Genomic DNA, 23,559 nt, shown 5'->3' with positions numbered 1-23,559 from the left:
TCACTCCCGTGGAGTTATCTATGAGTGCGCATTGATTGGCTTACATGCATATCTGTCAAAATAACGGAGATAAGGAGCAGTTGCAAGAGGCTTAGATAAAAGGTAATTCCAGAGGTAAAAAGTGTTTTAACATAACAGTGTTGGTTATGCAAAACTAGGGAATAGGTAATAAAGGTATTATCAATCTTTTAAAACAATAAAAACATTGGTGGCTCTGCAAAAAAGTTTGTGGTGTCAAGGAAAAAAGCAAAACTAAGATAATGTGTCAGTTTATGTGGCACCAGGAAAAAGAAGAACTAGTAATGTGTGTTTTGGGGACTTTATGTGGGTGAGCAAACAAGGTGGACACAACTCAAGAGACCCAGAGAGGAAGAAATCAAACATAAGGTACTCTGCAACCTTAGCTAAATCTGGCCCTGTGCTGCTATAATTTCTAGGAAACATGTTTTCTTTAGCCATAAATGCATCTGTAGCCTTTAAGGATTCTTAAATATTGACACCCCCAAGTGTCAGTAGGAAGTTGACCATCATTGGTTTAAAGCAATGAAATACGGTTACATTTTTTCAAGCAACACAAAATAAACAATGGATTTGTATAAAACATTTATTCATGAACAAAATGGGAGGTATAGGAGACAAATCTAGTTTTACATAATCATATATATTAATGTTTTCTTAAAATATATAACATTGCTACCATAATCATCATATTTTAATGATCTTACATCATCGTTTTCAAGCAATCCACTCTCTTCATATTCTGAAAAGAAAAAAAAAAAAAAAGGGGTTTAGTAAATATTAAGCATGTTGTGATAAAAACTTTGACAAAATTCTAAAAATGCAACGCTCTGTCGAGGACCATTGCGCTGGGCTCAACCCATTCATATTTCACTTTTTTTTTTCTTCTCAAAATGCTTTATTGAAAATTCTATAAATAATACAAACAAAACAATAAAATAAAATTTACAAATGGTAGAGAGTCTCAGTTATTTGTGAGTCACAAAGTTGTATAGGTCTTCTTATACATACGAGTTGAGACAGGAGTACAAATAAATAATTTGTTTAATGATAAGTGAAGTTGTAATTAAACATGAACAACATAAGGTATAAGGTTCAGTGAGCAATATATCTCTTGCAGGAGAGTACGTAAATGAAAGGAAAAAGGCAGTAGCAAATAAATTAGAAACGCTGGTATGTTAATAGGTGCAGGAGTGGCTAATTGTCACAAAAGGGACAGTTGGAAAGTGGTTATCGTAGCATTCTGTGTTTTGGAACTTATGTCTGCAGTAGCGGTGCATATAAAACTAGAAAAGGGGGGAGGGTGTTAGTAGTGTATGCAGTGTTTAAGTAGGTTTATCTGGATGTTTTCTCAAGATTGATGTATTCTTCCCAACGAAAGCAGATTGAGTGGTAGTTATCTATGCCTTTATTTTGTGTATAGTGGTATTTTTCTAATACAAGGGATTGAGTGGTAACCTCTCTCCAGGTAGGGATTGATGGGAGGGTTTTAGACTTCCAATGTTTGGGTATTAGTCTTTTCTCAGAGTTAACTATGATGGTTATCAGTGCAAGCTGGTATTTGCATTTTATGTGAGAGAATTTGTTGAAGAGAAAAGCCAAATATCTAATTCAAGAGATATGGGTAGGGCCTTTTCGATTTAATTTTTAATGGATTGCCAGAAGTTTTGTGCAATGGGGCAAGTCCGCTATGTGTGGGGTTACCTTCTGATCTGCAGCCTCTCCAGCACTCTGAGGGGAGCACTGTCAGGATGGCATGTAAACGGGCCAGTGTGTAATACCACCTATATAGGAATTTTACGTTTATATCTCCAAGATTATATCTATCTATATATATATATATGTATCCTATATAATAAAAGGTCAAGTGCGTTTGTCCGAAGCTGTCATGCGCAGTAGAGACTGCGCGCAAGGACAAACATACCTGGCCTTCCAACTGACCTGGCGTGTGGTGGAGTGGGCGTGGCCGGACGGGTGTGATGTGGGCGGGGCCCGGGCATGGCCCGGGCATGGCGTGGGTGGGGTCGGGCGTGATGCGGGTGGGGCCAGATGCCGGGGCCGACAGAGAGCTCTAAAGAGGGGGGATAGAGAGAGCAGAAGAGGGGCGATAAAGAGAGGGAAAGAGGCAGCAATAGAGAGGGGGGAGAAAGACAGCAATAGAGAGGGAGAGAGACAGCAAAAGAGGGGGAGAGAGAGAGCAAAAGAGGGGGAGAGAGAGAGCAAAAGAGAGGGAGAGAGAGAGCAAAAGAGAGGGAGAGAGAGAGCAAAAGAGAGGGAGAGAGAGAGCAAAAGAGAGGGGGGGGAGAGCAAAAGAGAGGGGGGGAGGGAGAGCAAAAGAGGGGGGAGAGAGAGCAAAAGAGGGGGGAGAGAGAGCAAAAGAGAGCAAGGGGGGGAGAGAGAGCAAGGGGGGGAGAGAGAGCAAAAGAGAGGGGGGAGAGAGAGCTAAAGAGAGGGGGGGGAGAGAGAGCAAAAGAGAGGGGGGGGAGAGAGAGCAAAAGAGAGGGGGGGAGAGAGAGCAAAAGAGAGGGGGGGGAGAGAGAGCAAAAGAGAGGGGGGGGAGAGAGAGCAAAAGAGAGGGGGGGAGAGAGAGCAAAAGAGAGGGGGGGGAGAGAGAGCAAAAGAGAGGGGGGGGGAGAGAGAGCAAAAGAGAGGGGGGGGGGAGAGAGAGCAAAAGAGAGGGGGGAGAGAGAGCAAAAGAGAGGGGAGAGAGAGCAAAAGAGAGGGGAGAGAGAGCACAAAAGAGAGGGGAGAGAGCACAAAAGAGAGGGGAGAGAGCACAAAAGAGAGGGGGAGAGAGCACAAAAGAGAGGGGGAGAGAGCACAAAAGAGAGGGGGAGAGAGCGCAAAAGAGAGGGGGAGAGAGCGCAAAAGAGAGGGGGAGAGAGCGCAAAAGAGAGGGGGAGAGAGCGCAAAAGAGAGGGGGAGAGAGCGCAAAAGAGAGGGGGAGAGAGCGCAAAAGAGAGGGGGAGAGAGCGCAAAAGAGAGGGGGAGAGAGCGCAAAAGAGAGGGGGAGAGAGCGCAAAAGAGAGGGGTAGAGAGCGCAAAAGAGAGGGGTAGAGAGCGCAAAAGAGAGGGGGAGAGAGCACAAAAGAGAGGGGGAGAGAGCACAAAAGAGAGGGGGAGAGAGCGCAAAAGAGAGGAGAGAGAGAGCAAACAAGAGGGGGGAAGAGAGAGCAAAAGAGAGGGAGAGAGAGAGATCAAAAGAGAGGGAGAGAGAGAGATCAAAAGAGGGGGAGAGAGCAAAAGAGGGGGAGAGAGCAAAAGAGAGGGGGGGGGAGAGAGCAAAAAAGAGGGGGCAAGAGAGCAAAAGAGAGGGGGGAGAGAGCAAAAGAGAGGGGGGAGAGAGCAAAAGAGAGGGGGGAGAGAGCAAAAAAGAGGGGGGAGAGAGCAAAAAAGAGGGGGGAGAGAGCAAAAAAGAGGGGGGGGAGAGAGCAAAAAAGAGGGGGGGAGAGAGCAAAAAAGAGGGGGGGAGAGAGCAAAAAAGAGGGGGGCAGAGAGCAAAAGAGAGGGGGGAAGAGAGCAAAAGAGAGGGGGGAAGAGAGCAAAAGAGAGGGGGGAGAGAGCAAAAGAGAGGGGGGGGAGAGAACAAAAGAGAGGGGGGGGAGAGAACAAAAGAGAGGGGGGGAGAGAGAAAAAGAGAGGGGGGGAGAGAGCAAAAGAGAGGGAGGGAGAGAGCAAAAGAGAGGGGAGAGAGAGCACAAAAGAGAGGGGAGAGAGAGCACAAAAGAGAGGGGAGAGAGCACAAAAGAGAGGGGAGAGAGCACAAAAGAGAGGGTGGGAGAGAGCAAAAGAGAGGGGGGAGAGAGCAAAAAAGAGGGGGGAGAGAGCAAAAGAGAGGGGGGGAGAGAGCAAAAGAGAGGGGGGGAGAGAGCAAAAGAGAGGGGGGGGAGAGAGCAAAAGAGAGGGTGGGAGAGAGCAAAAGAGAGGGGGGAGAGAGCAAAAGAGAGGGGGGAGAGAGCAAAAGAGAGGGGGGGAGAGAGCAAAAGAGGGAGAGAGACAGCAAAAGAGAGGGAGAGAGACAGCAAAAGAGGGGGAGAGAGACAGCAAAAGAGAGGGGGGAGAGAGACAGCAAAAGAGAGGGGGGAGAGAGAGAGCAAAAGAGAGGGGGGAGAGAGAGAGCAAAAGAGAGGGGGGAGAGAGAGAGCAAAAGAGAGGGGGGGAGAGAGAGAGCAAAAGAGAGGGGGGAGAGAGAGAGCAAAAGAGAGGGGGGAGAGAGAGAGCAAAAGAGAGGGGGGAGTGAGAGAGCAAAAGAGAGGGGGGAGAGAGAGAGCAAAAGAGAGGGGGGAGAGAGAGAGCAAAAGAGAGGGGGGAGAGAGAGAGAGCAAAAGAGAGGGGGAGAGAGCAAAAGAGAGGGGAGAAGAGAGGGGAGAAAGAGAGAGCAAAAGAGAGGGGGGATAGAAAGAAAGGGGGGATAGAAAGAGAACAAGGGGTGGGACTGCTGTACTGCAAAAAATGGCCCGTGTACACGGGCTTTAGGACTAGTATATATATATAAATAAATAAATAAACACACAGAAAACAGCAGATTCACAGTAATGTTTAAAAGCAAAACTGGGGGAAGTCATTTACATTTGCCGCCAAAGGATCAAGCCAAGGACCACAACAAGGTCTCCCTCTTCCTGGGACCCTAAACCAGCACCCACAAAATGCATACTTCCAAAGAAACCAACTGGGAACCTTCCAGGGTGACACAGGCTTTTGTAACCTCCCCTATGTAAATACAAAACACAGGAATGGACCGCACTGACAGACCGGACTGGGTACACAGCATAAGCCACAGCAAACTCCACAGCCCTGAACACTGACAGACAGCTGCAAAGTTTTCAGCAACTCAGGCAGTTAACCCCAGAGCAGCCTGGGTGGCAGGCCCGCAGGGAAGCATTACAAACATTATCAACACAACACACAGAAAACCTGGCACTCGCCAATGAATTCACAGTAATGTTTAAAAGCAAAACTGGGGGAAGGCAGTTACATTTGGCGCCAAAGGATCAAGCCCAGGACCATGACAAGGTCTCCCCCTTCCTGTCGTGGTCCTGGGCTTGAGTGTGTTGTGGTGGAAATGGCTTTAAAGTTTGAGTGTATTAATGTGTTCATATGTGGGGATATGTAGATTCCTAAATACTTGATGAAGTGTAGCTGGGTGCGGAAGTGCACAAGGTTTTGAATTGTTTTGAGATCGGTATCATTTAGTCCAATGATTTGGTAATGTTGATCTTAAAATTAGAAAAGGTGCAGTAGGTTTTAAGTGTTTGGAGGAGGGGGGGGGGATTTATAAAATGGGTTGTGTGAGTGTGAGGAAGATATCATCTGCGTAGAGTAGCTTTAAATTTGTGTTGGGCAAATTTGAAGCCGTGGATGTTAGCATTGTTTCTGATATAGGAAGCCAGAACTTCCATGGCCAGAAAGAAAAGTATGGGGGAGAGGGGGCAATCCTGTCTGGTGCCATTGAAGATATCAAAGGGTTGGGATAGGGGGGGTCATTCATTTTTATTTTTGCTTCTGGAGTGTTATACAAGGAGAAGATTTTGCCTATAAAAGCCGAACTTTTGGAGGGTAGTTTGCAGAAATAGCCAGTCTAGTCGATCAAAGGTCTTCTCTACGTTCATAGTTATGAACACAGAGGGGATTTTGCGAGTATTGGCATATTTCATAAGGCAAATAATTTTGATGGTGTTGTCTTTAGTTTCTCTATGTGGGGTGAAACCCGCTTGATTGAGAGAGACTATTGATGGCAAGATAGTGTTGATACGGGAAGCTAATATTTTGGCGTATTGTTTGATGTCACTGTTGAGAAGAGATATTGGGCTGAAATTTGCGGGTGTAGTTGGTGGTTTGCCCGGCTTAGGGATTATGACTACTTGAGCTTCTAGTATAGATTGTGGGAAGGCATTGTTATCAGCCACTTCATTAAAAAGTTGGGTTAGGTGTGGTGTAAGGAGCGGGGAAAATACCTGAAAGTATTTTCCTGATAGACCATCAGGACCTGGGCTTTCCCGTTAAGCGATTTAATGGCTATAAGTAGTTCCTGTTGGGAAATGGGTCTGTTAAGATGTTGGATCTGGTCAGATGTTAAGGTGGGTAGTTGGGTCTGGGTGATATAGGTTGTCATATTCAATAGGGTTTTTTGTATTGATACGTTTTTAGGAATATTGTAAAGAGAGGAATAGTAGTCATAAAAGGATTGCAGTATGTTTTTCGTTGTTTTGAGAGTATTTGGGAAGGTCGGATGTTGAATTTCGTATGAGTGTTATTTTAATTTTTTTTTTTTTTTCCAGAGCTCTGGCTATGAGTTTGCATGATCTATTACTTTCATAAAAGAACATGCTGTTTGTTTTGGAGCGTAGCGCTTGATATACTATCTGTAAATAACTGTCTAATGCATGACTAGCTGTTTGTAGTTCTGCGGATATTAGAGGATCTGTTGGCGATTAAAAAAGTGTCCGATAGTTCAGTGTATGTTTGTCAGCGTTGTTTATGGTATTGGGCTTTAATTTTGATCAATTCACCTCTAAGTACACACTTATGTGATTCACAAAGGGTAAAATTGACGTCTACTGAGTGTATATTAAGTCTATAGTATTCTTCAATAATGGCATTCAGTTTAGTTATTGTGTCTGGATTATGAAGTAGATTGTCATCTTATTTCCATTGGTATGGCATTGAGGGTATATTTTGCCATACTATTTTGAGTTTCACAGAAGAATGATCCGACCAAGAAGTGGGGAAAATTTTGCATCTTTTGACTAAGGCTAAAGCTGATTGATTAGAGAAAATATAGTCAAGGTGGCTGTATGATTTGTTGGGGAGAGAAAAAAAATGTGTAGTCTTTGGTGTCTTGATGTTTAAACCACCAGGTGTCATATAGTTTATTGTTCCTTAGTCCTGTCCAAATTGTGTTTAAGTCTTTTTTTTTGGAGATTTTAATGTTTGGGTTAGTGCTATCTTTGGATAGTTGCAGGGAGGTGTTAAAGTCGCCTGCAACAAAGGTTTGTGCTTTAGCTAAGTCTATTATTTTGTTGAGAATGTTTTTGAAAAAGGAGATTGTTTGGTATTCTGGGTGTATATGTTTACTAGCGTGATGGGTCTGCCGTAGAGTAGACCTGTTAAACCTAAGTATCGTCCGTCAGAGTCTTTTGTGGATTGGATGAGCGTGAAGTGAAGTGATTTATTGATAAGGATGATAACACCATTTATTTTTGAAGTGCTGGAGCTATGGTAGAGGGTAGTGAATGTTTTGCCAAAGTATTTTGGTTCTTTGTTGCGTCTGAAGTGGGTTTCCTGCAGAAATAGAATGTTGATTTGTCTCTTTGTTAAGTTAAGAACGGCTTTCAATCATTTGTGAGGTGAATTTAGCCCTTTTGCCTTCTGCGTTAATAGGGTAAGTGTTTGCACCTGTCTGTCGTTTGGTTTATGCATTTATTTGTGTAGGTAGTTGTCGGTATATCATGTTAGTATAATAAGCAAGGAAGATGTGTGCTGTAGTTTTGCTTTGTTTGGGTGGATGTGCACCCTCCTGCAAGAAAAAGTTGGGTGTAGAACAAATAAACCAGATAATAAACAGTTTCAAATAACATAGTATGAATAACAATAATAAACTCAGTAACAAAATTATAAAAAAAAAAAAAAAAAAAGAGACTCTTCCTATTATTATTATACTTTATTTATGAAGCGCCAACATATTCCGCAGCGCTGTCCATGGGTACACTTCATTTAAATAAAACAATGATATAAGACTTGTGAGAGACAGGACAAAATTTACAAACACATACAAGAGGAATTGAGGGCCCTATTCCCGTGGGAACTAGAAGGGTAGGAGGTTGAGAAACAGGAGGTGAGGACTATAAGATTGAGAAAGATGGTAATGCAGAGTTAGATAAGGGAAATGTTAGGTAAGTGAAATTAATTCATTATTGAGTTGGGTGGTAGGGTTCCCGGAATAGAAAAGTCTTCAAGGAGCATTTAAAGGAAGATTAGGGCAAAGCCGGACAGCACAAGGGAGAGCATTCCAAAGTGTAGGTGCTGCACAACAGAAGTCCTGCAGTCTAGCATGAGAAGAGGTGATAGTTGCGGATGCAAGGAGCAGGTCATTGTTGAATCTTAGTGGGCGGGCTGGAGTATACTTGTTTATTAGAGGGGATAGGTAGAGGGGAGCAGCGTTGGTGAGAGCTTTGTATGTAAGGGTAAGAATTTTGAATTTAATTCTGCTGTGAATGGGGAGCCAATGAAGGGACTCACAGCGAGGTGCAGCATATACAGAGCAACAGGAAATGTGGATCAGCCTAGCAGAAGCAGTGAGAGGCAATCCAGGAAGAAATACCAGATAAGCAGTAGCTGACATGAGAAAGGACAGAGGGAGAGAGAGCAGGGGTGGAGACGTAGATCTGGGTGTCATCAGCATAGAGGTGTTATGTGAAGCCATACATTTTTTAAGTTTACCCAGCGAAGAAGTATAAATGGAGAAGAGTAGAGGACCCAGAACAGATCCTTGAGGTACTCCAACAGACAGAGGCATTGGAGGGCAGTTTCAGTTGAGTGTTTGGGGCAGAATCCAGAGTGCAGGGTGTCAAGCAAAGAGTTGGTGGACAGGAAGTGGGCTAGGTGATTGTAAACTAGTTTTTCAAGGAGTTTTTATGTTAGTGGAAGCAGTGATATGGGGCGGTAGCTTAGTGGAAGCAGTGATATGGGGCGGTAGCTTTCAGGACATAATACTAGCCCTATTATTCAGTAGAACAAAATATCCTGTTCGGGCGGGTAAAGGGGAAAGGAAGGAAAAGGGGTGAAGAAGGAAGGAGAGAGACAAGGGAAAGGGGGAATAGGTGGCAAGCTAATGGAATTTAAGGACCATCTAACTAAGCAAGGTATAAGAAGCAAACATAGGTAACTGTGGTGTATAAAGTCTGATGGTGGAGTAAATGTTACATTTACTTGCCGATCCTTGGAAGGGATAACATCTGGAGGTCAGTTCGGTTTTCATCATCTCTAAGATGGGTCTTTAAGATGAGTGAGTTGAAGGTGTGGGACTGGAGATGGTTTGACTCCTGGGTTTAGTAGCAGGTAGGGTGTTCTTCAATTGTACAGTGTGCCAAGAGTCAACTGGGTTTCCTGATCTTTTAGGAGTAGGTATTGAAGAGGGGGGTCCTGGGGGAGGAATGAGGGGGGGATCGATTCCAAGCGTGGAGCAGAAGTTGTGGATGTCATCTGGGGACTTGCAAATGAGGTGGGTGTTGTTTCTGATGGTCCAGATGTGTGTTGGAAAGCCCCATTTGTAAGGTATTCTTTTATTGCGCAGTGGTGAGAATTCCTTTCTTCGTTGGAGGGTTCTGGTTGAGAGGTCTTGGAAGAACTGAAGGACGTTCCCTCTTATGCGGACAGTTTGATTCTTCCTTGATTGATTTAAAAGCATTTCCTTTTGGAGGTTTGGGTCTCGGTTCTGTGTGCTCTGACCCATTTTATGTCTTCTGGAAAAGTAGGATCTTTCAGATGTTGAAACAGGTTTTAAAGGTAGACTGGGAAGTCTCTAGGCAACACTGATTAAGGCACTCCTCTTATTGGTAGGCTTTTGCGCCTACTACGATTCTCAAGATCTTTTAACTTTTCTTGGAGAGATAGAATAGTTTCTTGTTGTGAGACATATTGATCTGTAAGTTGTTGGATGTCTTCTTTGATAGTATCTTGGTTACTTTCTAGAGTCTCGACCTGAAAGCCAAGTGTGTGTATATCCTGTTTCATCTCTGCTAACTCATCTCTTATGCAAGAGCGTACAATATCTGCAATGTTTTGTTTTGAGGGTAAACTTTGCAATAGAGAGGCTGGGATTTGAAGATCCTCTGCTTGGGACCTGCAGGGTTGTGAGACCTGAGAGGAGGTTGCTAGAAGTTTATCTCTTTGTCTTTGGTTAGTAGGAGAAATTTCTGATGGGTCAGAGCATTGCAGGAATGAGGACATAGTGAGTGCTTTCCCAGATGTAGGTTAAACTAATTTGTCTTGCTTTAGATTCCGTCTGGTTGCCATAATAGTTGATATGTATGTATGTTTATTTACCTGGAAATGGTAAAAAAAGGTTTTCAGTTCTGGAGTAGGTTTAGCTGTAATGAAATGTAGCGTTAAAGGATGGCCTGGAAGCATATATCTTCGTATAGTAGTTGAGATCAGCAGCAAGTGTTGTTGCTTTAAAGAGATAGCTTGGCTGGACAGAGTTGCAGGAAGGTCCTTGTGTCAGACGGGGCCTCAGGCTGTTCAGTTTGTTGGGCCTAGTTAATTAACAGGAATGACTGCAGTTGTATTGGAGCCAATTTAAGAGGGTTTGGGGTAGAGGATCAGGCTTCAGGAGAGAATATGAGTTTATTGTATGCTCCAGAAGAGAGTGGTAAATAGTTGGTGCTGTTGGAGGGGGCAATCCCGTCTTGTACAAAAAACTGAAGTTTAGTTGCTGGATAAAAGGTCAAGATTGGGTGTAGCAAGGGTAGACCTTAGTGGGATCGTGCTGTGTCAAATACAGGCTTTGCATGCTTACCAGCTTCCAAGTGAAGATCTGTGAAGACCGGAGAGTGATGGGGTACCAGGAACTTGCTGGTAGTGATGGGGTACCAGGCCAGTGGATCGTAATCCAGCTGCAGAGGAGGTGTCGAGATATTTGCGGCCTAGTAGTTCCGGCGGGGCCTAGTGAGTTCGGTCCTTGGCCATTCAAAAGATGGAAATCTTTTCCCAATTAGGTAAGGGAAGGTAATGGAGCTTGTCCCCTCTGTTTAGGGATGAAATAGGAGTAGGATGGCCAGGAAAAAGTGCTGTTTTAAGGGCCTTAGTGGAGGAGCTCCGGAGTTAAAGGGACATGAAAGCCAATTTTTTTCTTTCGTGATTTAGAAAGAGCATGCCATTTTAAACAACTTTCTAATTTACTTCTATTATCTAATTTGCTTCATTCTCTTGATATCACTTGCTGAAAAGCATATCTAGATATGCTCAGAAGCTGCTGATTGGTTGCTTCACATAGAGGCCTTGTGTGATTGGCTCACACATGTGCATTGCTATTTCTTCAACAAAGGATATGTAAAGAATTGCACAAATTAGATAATAGAAGTAAATTGGAAAGTTGTTTAAAATTGAATGCCCTATCTGAATCATGAAAGTTTAATTTTGACTAGACTGTCCCTTTAAGCTGTTCTCATGCCAATAGCCGACTCCCTCCCATATTTCACATTTAACACTAATCTTTTGCAGAAGGCAATGCAATTCTTCAGTCAAAAAAGAAAACTACATGTAATTTATTTAAAGGGACATTAAACAGCTGGTACAACAACAGTAGTAAGGTTACTACTCACCATGCTATTGTTTTCCCTCCTGTACCTGCAGCTCTCTTTAAAGCTGTTCTCTTATTTTAACTCATTACAGAATGCAGTTGGTAAAGCTCTGCATTTTATACTGGGCGCCGCCATCTTGTAACTCACGTATTGTGCATCTTGTGAGAGTTGCAGTGCACTTTCACAGATATGTTACTGTTTTTTTCACAGCTGTACCATTCACTTCAGTTTAGCTCACATAATAGAGTGGAAGTGTTAGCTTTTTGCAGTTTATAAGCTTGAAGATGGCGGCGCCCAGTGTGAAGATACAGAGCTTAAATAACAATTGTAAGGGGTTAAAATAACAGAATGGCTTTAAAGAGAGGTACATGAGGATAAACAATAGCATGGTGACTAGTAACCTTGTTACTGTAGTTGTACTCAGCAGTTTAATGTCCCTTTAAAGGGACATTCCAGCCAAAATTGGAATCGACATGGATGCATTTTAGTTTTGCATAGAAGCATTTTTGTAATATACTTCTAATAAAAGCTACAGCTGTTTCAAAAGTGTATTTAAATATGCACTGATCACTAGCATTTTAAACACAGCACTTGCTCAGAGAGCTTAAGGTGCTTGTACCATCTGGTAATTACTCAATTTAATTGCTGACATGATTCAAAACTCACTGGCGCTCTGAGCAGCTGCAATATTTAAAATGCTGGTGCACTAAGAATATCTAGTTATGCTTCACATGCACGTGCAGAGTAAAACGTTAAAACTAAAACAGTCATAACTTTTACTAGAAGCGCGGGACTTCCGCTGGGAGGAGCGTGAAGCAAGTACACGCGCTCTGCAAGCTCCAGAGAGAAGAGCTTGTTTCTCCATACGCGCCACAAGCTAATCTCCTATTGTCCGGGAGTGAGTACCTGGCTTGGGGAGGAAAAAAAAGATTGTTGCACTCTGTGAGATGGAAGTACCGCTTGCCTGCAGAGGCCGGATGGCACTGGCCATAAGCACATGCGGCATCCGAAGAACGTGGTGGTGACTTTCATTGCGGACCTGCGGTGGGATACAGTAACCGACGCTAGAGGTAGTCTCTGTTCTTCCTGCATGGTAGCGTGACAGAGTAAAGCCTGTGGTATAGTGAACTATAAAGCAAACAGGGATATAAAGAGGAATCTTTATAATACCGCCGCAACTTTTTACCTGGAGACGGACGAGAGGTGTCACGTTCGGAGCTGGGCAAGGAAGGCGCCGGTGACGTACCCTGGAACAAGTGCTCAAGGTATCAAGGAAAATCTGAGGAATACGCAAGTATCAAATGAGAGCAATTGTTGTATGAGTTACTACCCATGCTGCATGTGCCTGGTGCGGAATAGAAACATAGATATTGACGGCAGATAAGAGCCATAGGCCCAGCAAGTCTGCCCGACCTTCCCTAACAGTATAAACTTATCTAGTTCGTAGGATAGCCTTATGCTTGTCCCATGCATTTTTAAAGTCCCCCACAGTGTTTGTTGCTATTACCTCCTGAGGAAGTTTATTCCATAAATCAATCACTCTTTCTGTAAAGAAGTGCTTCCTCAAATTACTCCTGAATCTACTACCCTTTAGCTTGAACTCATAACCCCTTGGTTCTTGAATTTTCCATTTTATGTAAAATACCCACAGCCTTAGTTTTACTAAACCCTTTAATGTACTTGAAAGTTGCTATCATATCACCTCTTTCCCTTCTCTCCTCTAAGCTATACATATTTAGGTCATTGAGCCTATCCTGGTAAGTTTTATTTTTTAGACCATGTACCATTTTGGTAGCCCTCCTTTGCACAGATTCAAGTTTGTTAATATACTTCTGAAGATATGGCCTCCAGAACTGCACACAATACTCAAGATGAGCCCTAACTAATGATCTATAAAGTGGCATAAGAACCTTACTATTTCTGCTGCAAATACCTCTACCAATACATCCAAGCATTCTGCTAGCCTTACTCGCTGCATTACTACATTGTTTACTAAGTTTTAAATCATCTGAAATAATAATTCCCAAGTCCTGTTCCTCATCTGTAACAGTCAGTAAAGTGTCATTGAGTCTGTAATTAACATTTGGATTTTTCTTCCCTAAATGCATTATTTTACACTTTGCTGTGTTAAACTTTAGATCCCAGTCGTTTGTCCAATCCTCCAATTGTTGTATATCACTTCTCATTTTGTCTACCCCTCCTGGAACATCCACTCTGTTACAAATGTTTGTATCATCTTCAAAGAAACATACTTTTCCATGTAGCCCTTTGCTGATATCGCAGATAAATATGTTAAACAAAACAGGCCCCAGAACTGACCCCTGAGGAACACCACTAGTAACAGCCCCATCTGCTGAATGAACTCCATTTACTAAGACACTTTGTTTTCTGTCCTTAAGCCAGCATTCCACCCAGTTCACAATTTTTGAATCTAGACCAAGGAGATACAGTTTGTGAATTAGTTTATTGTGTGGGACGGTGTCAAATGCTTTGCTGAAATCTAGATATGCTACATCAACTGCTCCACCCTTGTCTAATACTTTTGTTACATAATCAAAGAAGTCAATTAGATTAGTCTGACATGATCTCCCTGAAGTAAAACCATGCTGATTTTGGTCCTCTAAATTGTTTGTCTTTATGTAAGTCATAATTCTTTCTTTTAAGAGGCTTTCCATTAATTTCCCTACTACTGAAGTTAAACTAACTGGCCTGTAGTTGCCAGATTCTTCTCTAATGCCCTTTTTATGAAGAGGTATTACATTTGCTATTCTCCAATCATCTGGGACAGCTCCTGTTAATAGTGACTGATTAAACAGATCAGTTAATGGGACAGTTAGCACTGATCAAAGTTTTTTTAAAACCCTTGGATGAATATTATCAAGACCCACTGCCTTTTATACATTTATTTTTGATAATGCTAACAAAACCTCATCCTCTGTAAAAAGATTACTGTTAAGCTTGTTTCTATTTTTCGTAGCATCCCTTAATGTAGACATTGTATCTTCACAATCTTTTGTGAAAACAGAACAGAAGTAATCATTGAGACAGTCTGCAATCTGCTTATCTCCTTCTATTATTCTACCATCAACTGATTTCAATTTTACTATTCCTACCTTATTTTTTCTTCTTTCACTGATACATCTAAAGAATGTTTTGTCCCCATGTTTTACTGACTGTGCTATCTTCTCTTCTGCATGAGCTTTAACCTTCCTAATTAACTGCTTAGTCTTTTTTTGTTGGAGTCTCCATATTTTCATATCATCATCTGCTTGTGTGTGTCTGTAATTTTTATAAGCTATCTTTTTTGTCTTTACAGCATGTGCTACTTCTTTGGAAAACCAAATTGGTTTCCACTTTCTTTTACTTTTACAGACATGTCTAATACAGTGTGCGGTTGCATCTAAAATGACACCTTTCACAAATTCCCACTGTTCTTGAACCCCTTATAAGAGTTTTCCCTTTTAAATAGTTTTTTAGGTATTCTCCCATTAATGAAAAATCTGCCGTCCTAAAGTCTAAAACTTTTGTTTTAGTCTGGGTGGACAGTTCCTGCACATGAATACTAAACCAAACAGATTGATGATCACTGGATCCTAAGTTCTCACCTACAGACACATCTGAAACTGTATCACTGTTTGTAAGTATTAGATCTAATATAGTTTTACGTTTGAAGCTGCAAAACCTGAACACTCATTAAATTGGGACGGAGTGTATCTGTGGAATATAATAAGGGGCACAACCTCATAACAGTGAATGCCTATTTGAGGAAAATGTCTAATAATTTTTACTGACAAAGCACAAAATTGGGGAATAAGCTGGTTCTGGGACACCAAGTCGTGGGGAAAGGATACAGCTGAGAATATTGCTGCCCAGAGAAGAAGGCCTGTCAAGTTTTCTCTTCCCTTGAAGTAGTATTGAAGTGTTCCCCTATAAGTTCAAAGTTGTCTTGCTCTCTATGAAAGATTAATGCTGTGATTAAACAGTACAAAGATTAATGCTGTGATTAAACAGTACAATACGATATAACCAGTATATTATAGCCTCTGAATAGAAGACCCTCAAAATGCACTATGGGGCTGCCTTCTTTTTTGCCTGCGTTGTGCACATTAGCTATATTGGGTTTTAGTGATTGGATTGAGATATAAGCTGGTCGAACTCACTGAATTGATTGAGGTGGTCAGCCTGGACTTGGGGAACATTTAAGGAAACATTGGGGATAATTTGTTATGCGATATATGAGGAAACATACAACTTGCTGAAATTGGTTCTCTCCCTGATCAGAGAATACATGGGGGACTGTAGCATTAGAGCTTTTTGGTTTAAAAAAGCTGCAATTACAAGATAATCTGTTTTGTATTTTTTGTCATGGTGGTTAAGCTAAAAAAGCAACATAGAGCTTAGTAGTGTGAATATTCTGTAAGAAGAATTCAGTATCTTTCTCCAGCTTAAAGTCTGTTTTTTCTCCCATTAAGAGAATAGGAGGGACTGCAATATCAGAGTTTTCTGATTTAAAAAAAAAAGGAAAGGGGGAAGAAAAAAAGAAGGGAAAAAAGACAAGAAAGGAAGAGGGAGAAAGGGGAGAAAAAAAAATATGTTACAAAATATTCTGTTATGTATTGTAATTGTGGTTAAGGATATGTTAAAAAGGCAAAACAGAACTTAGTAGTGTAAATAGCTGCAAGGAGAACCCTGCCTTTATTCTAGTGCTTGTTATATATAAAGGTGTAGAAGGGAAGTGTTAAGTTAACCCTAGGAATTGGGTCAGTAGCATAGTACTATTGTGAAATTAAGTTTAGGCTGAAAGAAACACAAAAAAGAAAATAGCATGGACTTATAGTCACTGGTTAAAGGAAGATAGGAAGAAATGATGGGGCTTTTTTGTTTAAATATTGAAGAAGCTGTCTGGCCTATAAATTATACTATTGTATATAAGATATACAAAATAATTACTCTATGCTGAGTGTATTAGTGTAACAAGTTTATGACAGAAGGGCTATTACGGTACCAGTACAGTTTTACAGCAAGTATCAGAAAAATTATACAATACGTAATATACTTAACAGGCTGAACAGTAAAGATAGAGGAATGTTTTTTTTATAGTTAAATATAAAGTTACATTGTTGTATAGTACATACATTACACCATAGCATTGCTTTTTTGTTGTTGTAGTAATTGGTTGACATAGCTGGGCACATCACTTTTTTTTTTTTGCACTTGAAGTGACGAAGTCCCATCTGACATCTGATTGTCAGAAAGTTGATTGTATATATTTAAAACACACTTTCTTCTGTGCCCCAGAGGTGGGATAGAAGAATATACATACACGTATATATATATATATACACTAAATTTATAAAATCACTTTAGGTAATATTTCTGCACAGAACACTTATGAAACACAAGATTAATGGAAAGGTTTGTCACTAACACTAGATTAAACTCTCCAGCTATGCCAGCTAAAAAAGACAGAAAAACTAAAATGGCGCAGGACACACCAGAAGGTTCGCTAGATGCATCTAGCATACTAAGTTCACATTCGGAGGCGCAGGCAATGTTTAACCAGTTAGCTGAACTTATCTTATCAAAATTCGAATTAGTACAAAAAGAATTCGCAGACCTCACATCAGAGATAAGGCAGTTCTCAAACAGATTGGAGGAAGTGGAGGTGTATCTGAATTAGAGGATATCTGTAACAGTCAGGAAAAATATACCAAAAATAACGGTGACATGATAAGAACACTACAAGCCAAGCTAGAGGATCTAGAGGACAGGTCCCGCCGCAATAATATAAGGGTGGTGGGACTCCCAGAAAACAGTGAATATAGTGATTTATTAGAATTTGCCTCCATTACTCTCCCCAAATTATTGGAAATCCAAGGAAAGAAGGAAAGATGCAAGTAGAGAGGGCACACAGGGCAGGCCCTATTAGAGAATACTCTGATGGTAATAGGCATCCAAGAATGATCATGATCAAGTATTTGAGCTTCTTAGACAAAAATAAGATAATGCAACAATATAGAAGTAAAAATACATTAATGATAAACAAACAAATATTATTGTTTCAAGACTTCTCTGCAGAGACCTCTGCTAAAAGAAATGAAATGGCCCCCTATTGTACTAGTTGTATTAAAGATATCCTGCGAAAATAATAATTGAGGATAGTGAGGAGCGTATTGTGCTAAACTCGGAAATAGAAGCAAAAGCTTTTTGTGCAAAAAACAATATTAAAGGGGCAGTAAACTTACAAACTAATGTTATATAATTCTGCACATACTGAACAATTATATAACATTAGCTTACCGGCACATTTATACTTTAAAGGATTGCAGAGAAATTGTAACTAAAACCTTCTTTTACCAGAACGCTACTAGAGCGGGAGCGAGCTACATTCATTTAAATGGTGTGACGGGGCACACAGTGTTGCAGAGATGCGCTGTGTAAAATCCAGACCCGCTCAGTAGAGCAAGTAGCGGCGTTCTGGTAAAAAAAGGTTTTAGTTACAATTTCTCTGCAATCCTTTAAAGTATTAATGTGCCGGTAAGCTAATGTTATATAATTCTGCACTATGTGCAGAATTATAAAACATTAGTTTGTAAGTTAATGATCCTTTAAAGTGATACAAAGTACACAAATTAGAATGGGGCTACATGACCTGCTTGAAGTAGGAGACAACAGAGGAAAGGATACACAACAATGGTTTTAAGGGCTAGGATAACCAGGTGGTTCATGAGAATAATGAATCTGGATATTTTAGTTTTTTTCTTCTTGGTTCCATGAGTTTTTATTTTTTCAAGTTTCTCGAGGGGAGGGGGGTTGTGTTTTTTTTCCTCAGGCTTTCGGTCTTGCTCGCACCGGCTCCCCAAGCTCTCTATAGATACGAGTACTATGAAAGTATGGCTATTAGTCAAGGTTTCATTTTTTATTCAACACAATGTGTGAGGATTTAAAGTTGGTGTCTTGGAATGTGGGCCTCCCACACCAATAAAACAAAAGCATATCTTTAAAACAATTAACAGAGTCCTGCTATAATTTGCTTACAAGAATTACATCTAAAAGCATCTGAAATCCCCAACTTAAAAGCAAATTGGATCGAGAAGAATATTGCTACACCATGCACTAAAAGAAAATGTGTGGTGGCCATACTCATCAATAAGAGAGTTACATATAATTTAGTCAAACAAGAGCTAGACCCATTAGGACGATATATAATTTTACAGATGGAGATTGGGTGAAAAATCTGGTAATTTCGTAATATATACGGACCTAATAGACTGGACCTAGATTTTTGGCATAAATTGAAGGCAAAACTGACCCCATATTTAGGTCAGAATTTAATATTGATGGGGGATTTTAATATGGTAATGGATACAGAAATCATCTAGACAGCAAAGAGGCAAAATGTCTAAAGGAATTTAGTTAGGTACTGAGATTGAAAGCTATATGGCGAGTACAGCACCCTGATACACACAATTACTCATGTGAATCAAAGGCATATAAAAGTTTTTTGAGGATAGATATATTTTTAATAGAAGATAAACTTTTAAGTTTGGATATTTAGTTTCAAATAGAAGATATTATAATATCGTATCACGCAATAATTAGCCTAAAGGTTAAGCTCAATAGTAAAGGGGGGAATAATATAAATATCTTAAAGGGACATGAAACCCAATTTTTTTCTTAAATGATTTAGAAAGAGAATGCAATTTTAAACAACTTTCTAATAAACTTCTATTATCTAATTTGCTTTACTCTCTTGATATACTTTCCTGAAAAGCATATCTAGATATGCTCAGGAGCTGCTGATTGGTTGCTGCACATAGATGCCTCATGTGATTGGCTCACCCATGTGAATTGCTATTTCTTCAACAAAGGATATTTAAAAAAAGAAGCAAATTAGATAATAGAAGTAAATTGGAATGTTGTTTAAAATTGTATTCTCTACTTGAATCATGAAAGAAAATGTTTGGGTTTAGTGTCCCTTTAAGTTTCCCAAATTATATGTATAATAATATACGGTTCTGTAACTGGCTCAAGGAGAGATGGCAAGACTATTATAAGTTAAATGATGAATATTTGTATAAGCCTGAGATCTTCTGGGAAGAGGGAAAAGCGGTAATGAGGGGGGAAATAAAAGCGTACATGATTAAAATAAAAAAAGTCTAAAATTCGGAACCTGCACTTATCAAATCAACTTAAAACATGTTCAGAAAGTATTTGAATAATCCAAATACAACAACCTGGGAAACATATTGCCACGCCAAAGCTGAAAGGGAAATATTCTTAAAAACAAAATGGTCATTTGAAGAATTGAAATCAATAGCATATTTTTAGGGGTATCAGGGAATCTCAGCCAAATATTTAGCAAGGCTCATAAAATTTAGGAAAAAAAGAACATGATACCTCTAATAAAAGGAAGGCACGCCTGTTTATACACAAGCATCAGAGATTAGGGAAGCATTCTTTAAATACTACCAGCATTGATATACAAAAGTCCCTGTTAATGACCTGGAGAAAGATAAATTCTGGCAAAATATAAAGCTGCCAGGAATCTCTAAGGAAGACTTAGATCAAGTGAATAGAGAAATAGCTGTGGCTATAGATAGAATGAAATTAGGTAAGGCACCAGGACAAGATGTACTATCAGCTGAATTTTACAAAATAATGAAAAATAACATTATAGGAGGTATTAGGCAAACTGTTTACGCAGTATTTTATTCAGAATGAATTGAAATCACCTTATTTTCTGTACTCAACAATTTTTTCAATCTGTAAAAAAAGTAAAGATCCAGAGAACATGGGATCATATAGACCAATATCCCTTTTAAATTTAGACTATAAAATATTAATGTCCGTTTTGGGGGAGAGAGTTAAAAAAAAGTAATGGGGGATCTGATAAATGAAGATCAAACTGGTTTTATGGCTGGAAGAAACCTGGTCCATAATATGCATAGAGTATTAATAACAGACTATTATTATAATAAAAGAGAGATGCTTGGAAGGAATAGCAAAGATGACATGGCACTGGTGACTATAGATGCAGAAAAAGCATTTGATTCCATCACATGGGATCATTTGTTTACTGCCCTAGCTAAATTTGGTTTTGAGGGAAACATTCTGAATATAATAAAGTTAATAAATAATAAGCCAAGATCACAGTTGCTAGTTAATAATAAATGTTCGCAGTATATCACGTTGCAGAGGGGCACCCGTCAGTGTTGTCCCCTCTCACCATTGCTGTTTAACATTTCATTAGAGCCACTAGCTATATACTTAAGGAAGGAAATAAGGGGAATTGAACTAGGAAATAGGAATCTGGTTGTTTCACTGTACGCAGACGATATCTTGTTATTTATCAAGGATACAAATTTGAATATTCCTAAATGTTTGGAAATTATAAGAATTTATAGTCAATTCTCAGGCTACAAAATACATTCCAGTAAGTCTGAGATCCTATGGATACATAAGACCTCAAAAAGTTACAATAGACATTTGTTCCAGGAATCTGCGTATATCAACTATTTAGGGATCAAGCTAGGAAATAATCCGAGGGAGTGGTATCATCTTCATTTTACAGAGGTTTTTAAAAATCTAGCCAACGAGCTCAGTAAATGGAATATATTTTTTTTTATCTCATTCCGCAAAGGTCATGTTGATCAAAGCAATGATCTTTCCATGTATATTGTTTTTGTTACAGAATCTACCCATGTTCATCCATAGTCAAGAGATTAATCGGTACAACAAGGTATATGCTGGATTTTTATGGGGCAAAATAAGTAGACTTATGTAACTTAAAGAATATGGGGGATTCTCTCTACCCAATAAAGATATTACAATTGGGTAACAATAGTAAAATATGCTGTAGATTGGCTCACAGAAGTAGAATACATCACGTACTATGATATAGAATCAAACATTAGCTCCATTTAATCTGAAGGCAGTACTTCATCATCCATTTATCAAATTACCTAGTAATGTATATCAGATGCTAACCTTTGCAAATATAGTCTGCATGTGGCAGAAACTGCTTAATTTATTGGCTATTATCGCACATTGCGTCATCTACCAATAATTGGTGCTCCAGATTTCTCCCCTGGTTACTATAACGCAGTTTTTAGAGTGGTATGAGAAAGGCTTAGTGAGCTTCGCACAATTTATAAATGAGGATAAAACCTATATAGACACATATGCAGAGATATCTAAAAAATATCATCTTTCCTCTAAACTTTTTTGCATATTTGCAAGTGAGGAGCTTCCTCAATCAATCAGTTATGTCAGTTAAGAAACTGGGATTGGAAGGAGATAGATGCAGGGATTAATATCTATAAAGCAGGTGTGCATTCAATTAAAGGGACAGTACACTGTAAAATTGTTTTTCCATAAATGTATTTTAAATGACTTGTTATACCAACTGCAGAGTATAAAATATTTGAGAAATTGCATTTTCGGGTTTATTTGTGTATCTGAAGTAGCTGGTTTTGTGCTTTGAAACCACAGCCTATTACAATGGGTTGAGCTTCAGGTAATATCAGATCTCATTATGTTATCACTTTTATGTACACAGACTGGCTTCCTTATCTTATAATTGTCTGGAACACCAAAGCTCAATACATAGAGAGAACAATGGAAAATTATCATTTTATTACTTAACTATCATGCCCCCCACTGAGGGTGTAATCTCTTCTGCTGGCTGTGTTTACTTAGGCTTGTCAATAGCGTATACGCCAGTATCAAAACTTTCAGTATAGGTTGGGAAACCACAAGCCAAATCAGCTATTTCAAATGCTGAAATAGGAGTAAAGGAGCCACTTGCAACCAATTTAATACACTCTAGCAGGTAAAAAGGATCATTGGGAATAATTTAAAGGGGAGAAAGTTTTTGGGTGAACTGTCCCTTTAAGTACTGGTACCAGATGTTACTTATAAAAACATAATTTATGCTTACCTGATAAATTTATTTCTCTTGTAGTGTATCCAGTCCACGGATCATCCATTACTTGTGGGATATTCTCCTTCCCAACAGGAAGTTGCAAGAGGATCACCCACAGCAGAGCTGCTATATAGCTCCTCCCCTCACTGCCATATCCAGTCATTCGACCGAAACAAGCCGAGAAAGGAGAAACCATAGGGTGAAGTGGTGACTGTAGTTTAATTAAAATTTAGACCTGCCTGAAAAGGACAGGGCGGGCCGTGGACTGGATACACTACAAGAGAAATAAATTTATCAGGTAAGCATAAATTATGTTTTCTCTTGTTAAGTGTATCCAGTCCACGGATCATCCATTACTTGTGGGATACCAATACCAAAGCACAAAGTACACGGCTGATGGGAGGGACAAGGCAGGAACTTAAACGGAAGGAACCACTGCCTGTAGAACCTTTCTCCCAAAAACAGCCTCCGAAGAAGCAAAAGTATCAAATTTTGGAAAATTTGGAAAAAGTATGAAGGGAAGACCAAGTTGCAGCCTTGCAAATCTGTTCAACAGAGGCCTCATTTTTAAAGGCCCAGGTGGAAGCCACAGCTCTAGTAGAATGAGCTGTAATCCTTTCAGGAGGCTGCTGTCCAGCAGTCTCATAGGCTAAACGGATTATTCTCCGAAGCCAAAAAGAAAGAGGTTGCCGATTCCTTCTGACCGCTCCTCTGTCCAGAGTAAACAACACACAGGTTAGATGTTTGGCGAAAATCTTTAGTAGCCTGTAAGTAAAACTTCAAGGCACGGACTACGTCTAGATTATGCAAAAGACGTTCCTTCTTTGAAGAAGGATTAGGACATAATGATGGAACAACAATCTCTTGATTGATATTCCTGTTAGAAACTACCTTAGGTAAAAACCCAGGTTTTGTACGCAGAACAACTTTATCTGAATGAAAGATCAGATAAGGAGAATCACAATGTAAGGCAGATAACTCCGAGACTCTTCGAGCCGAGGAAATAGCCATCAGAAAAAAGAACTTTCCATGAAAGAAGTTTGATATCAATAGAATGAAGGGGTTCAAACGGAACCCCTTGAAGAACTTTAAGAACCAAGTTTAAGCTCCATGGAGGAGCAACAGGTTTAAACACAGGCTTAATTCTAACTAAAGCCTGACAAAATGCCTGAACGTCTGGAACTTCTGCCAGACGCTTGTGTAAAAGAATAGACAGAGCAGAAATCTGTCCCTTTAACCCCTTTACGACCAACGACGTATGGGGTACGTCCTGCAAAAAAATGCAGTTAATGACCAAGGACGTACCCCATACGT

General features: G+C 40.1%; 1 protein-coding gene across 1 annotated transcript in view; it reads right to left on the bottom strand.

Moving 5' to 3' along the window:
* The window catches only part of ATG3 (autophagy related 3), a 166,487-nt gene that overhangs the window by 43,532 nt on the left and 99,396 nt on the right, over positions 1–23,559 (bottom strand). The window contains exon 9 of the mRNA XM_053706504.1: positions 726–760. Coding sequence (XP_053562479.1) covers positions 726–760 — 35 coding nt within the window. The remainder of the gene's footprint in view (positions 1–725; positions 761–23,559) is intronic.

This window comes from Bombina bombina, chromosome 3 (assembly GCF_027579735.1).
Source record: "Bombina bombina isolate aBomBom1 chromosome 3, aBomBom1.pri, whole genome shotgun sequence".
NCBI lineage: Eukaryota > Metazoa > Chordata > Amphibia > Anura > Bombinatoridae > Bombina > Bombina bombina.
This window is presented reverse-complemented; position numbering and strand designations above follow the sequence as displayed.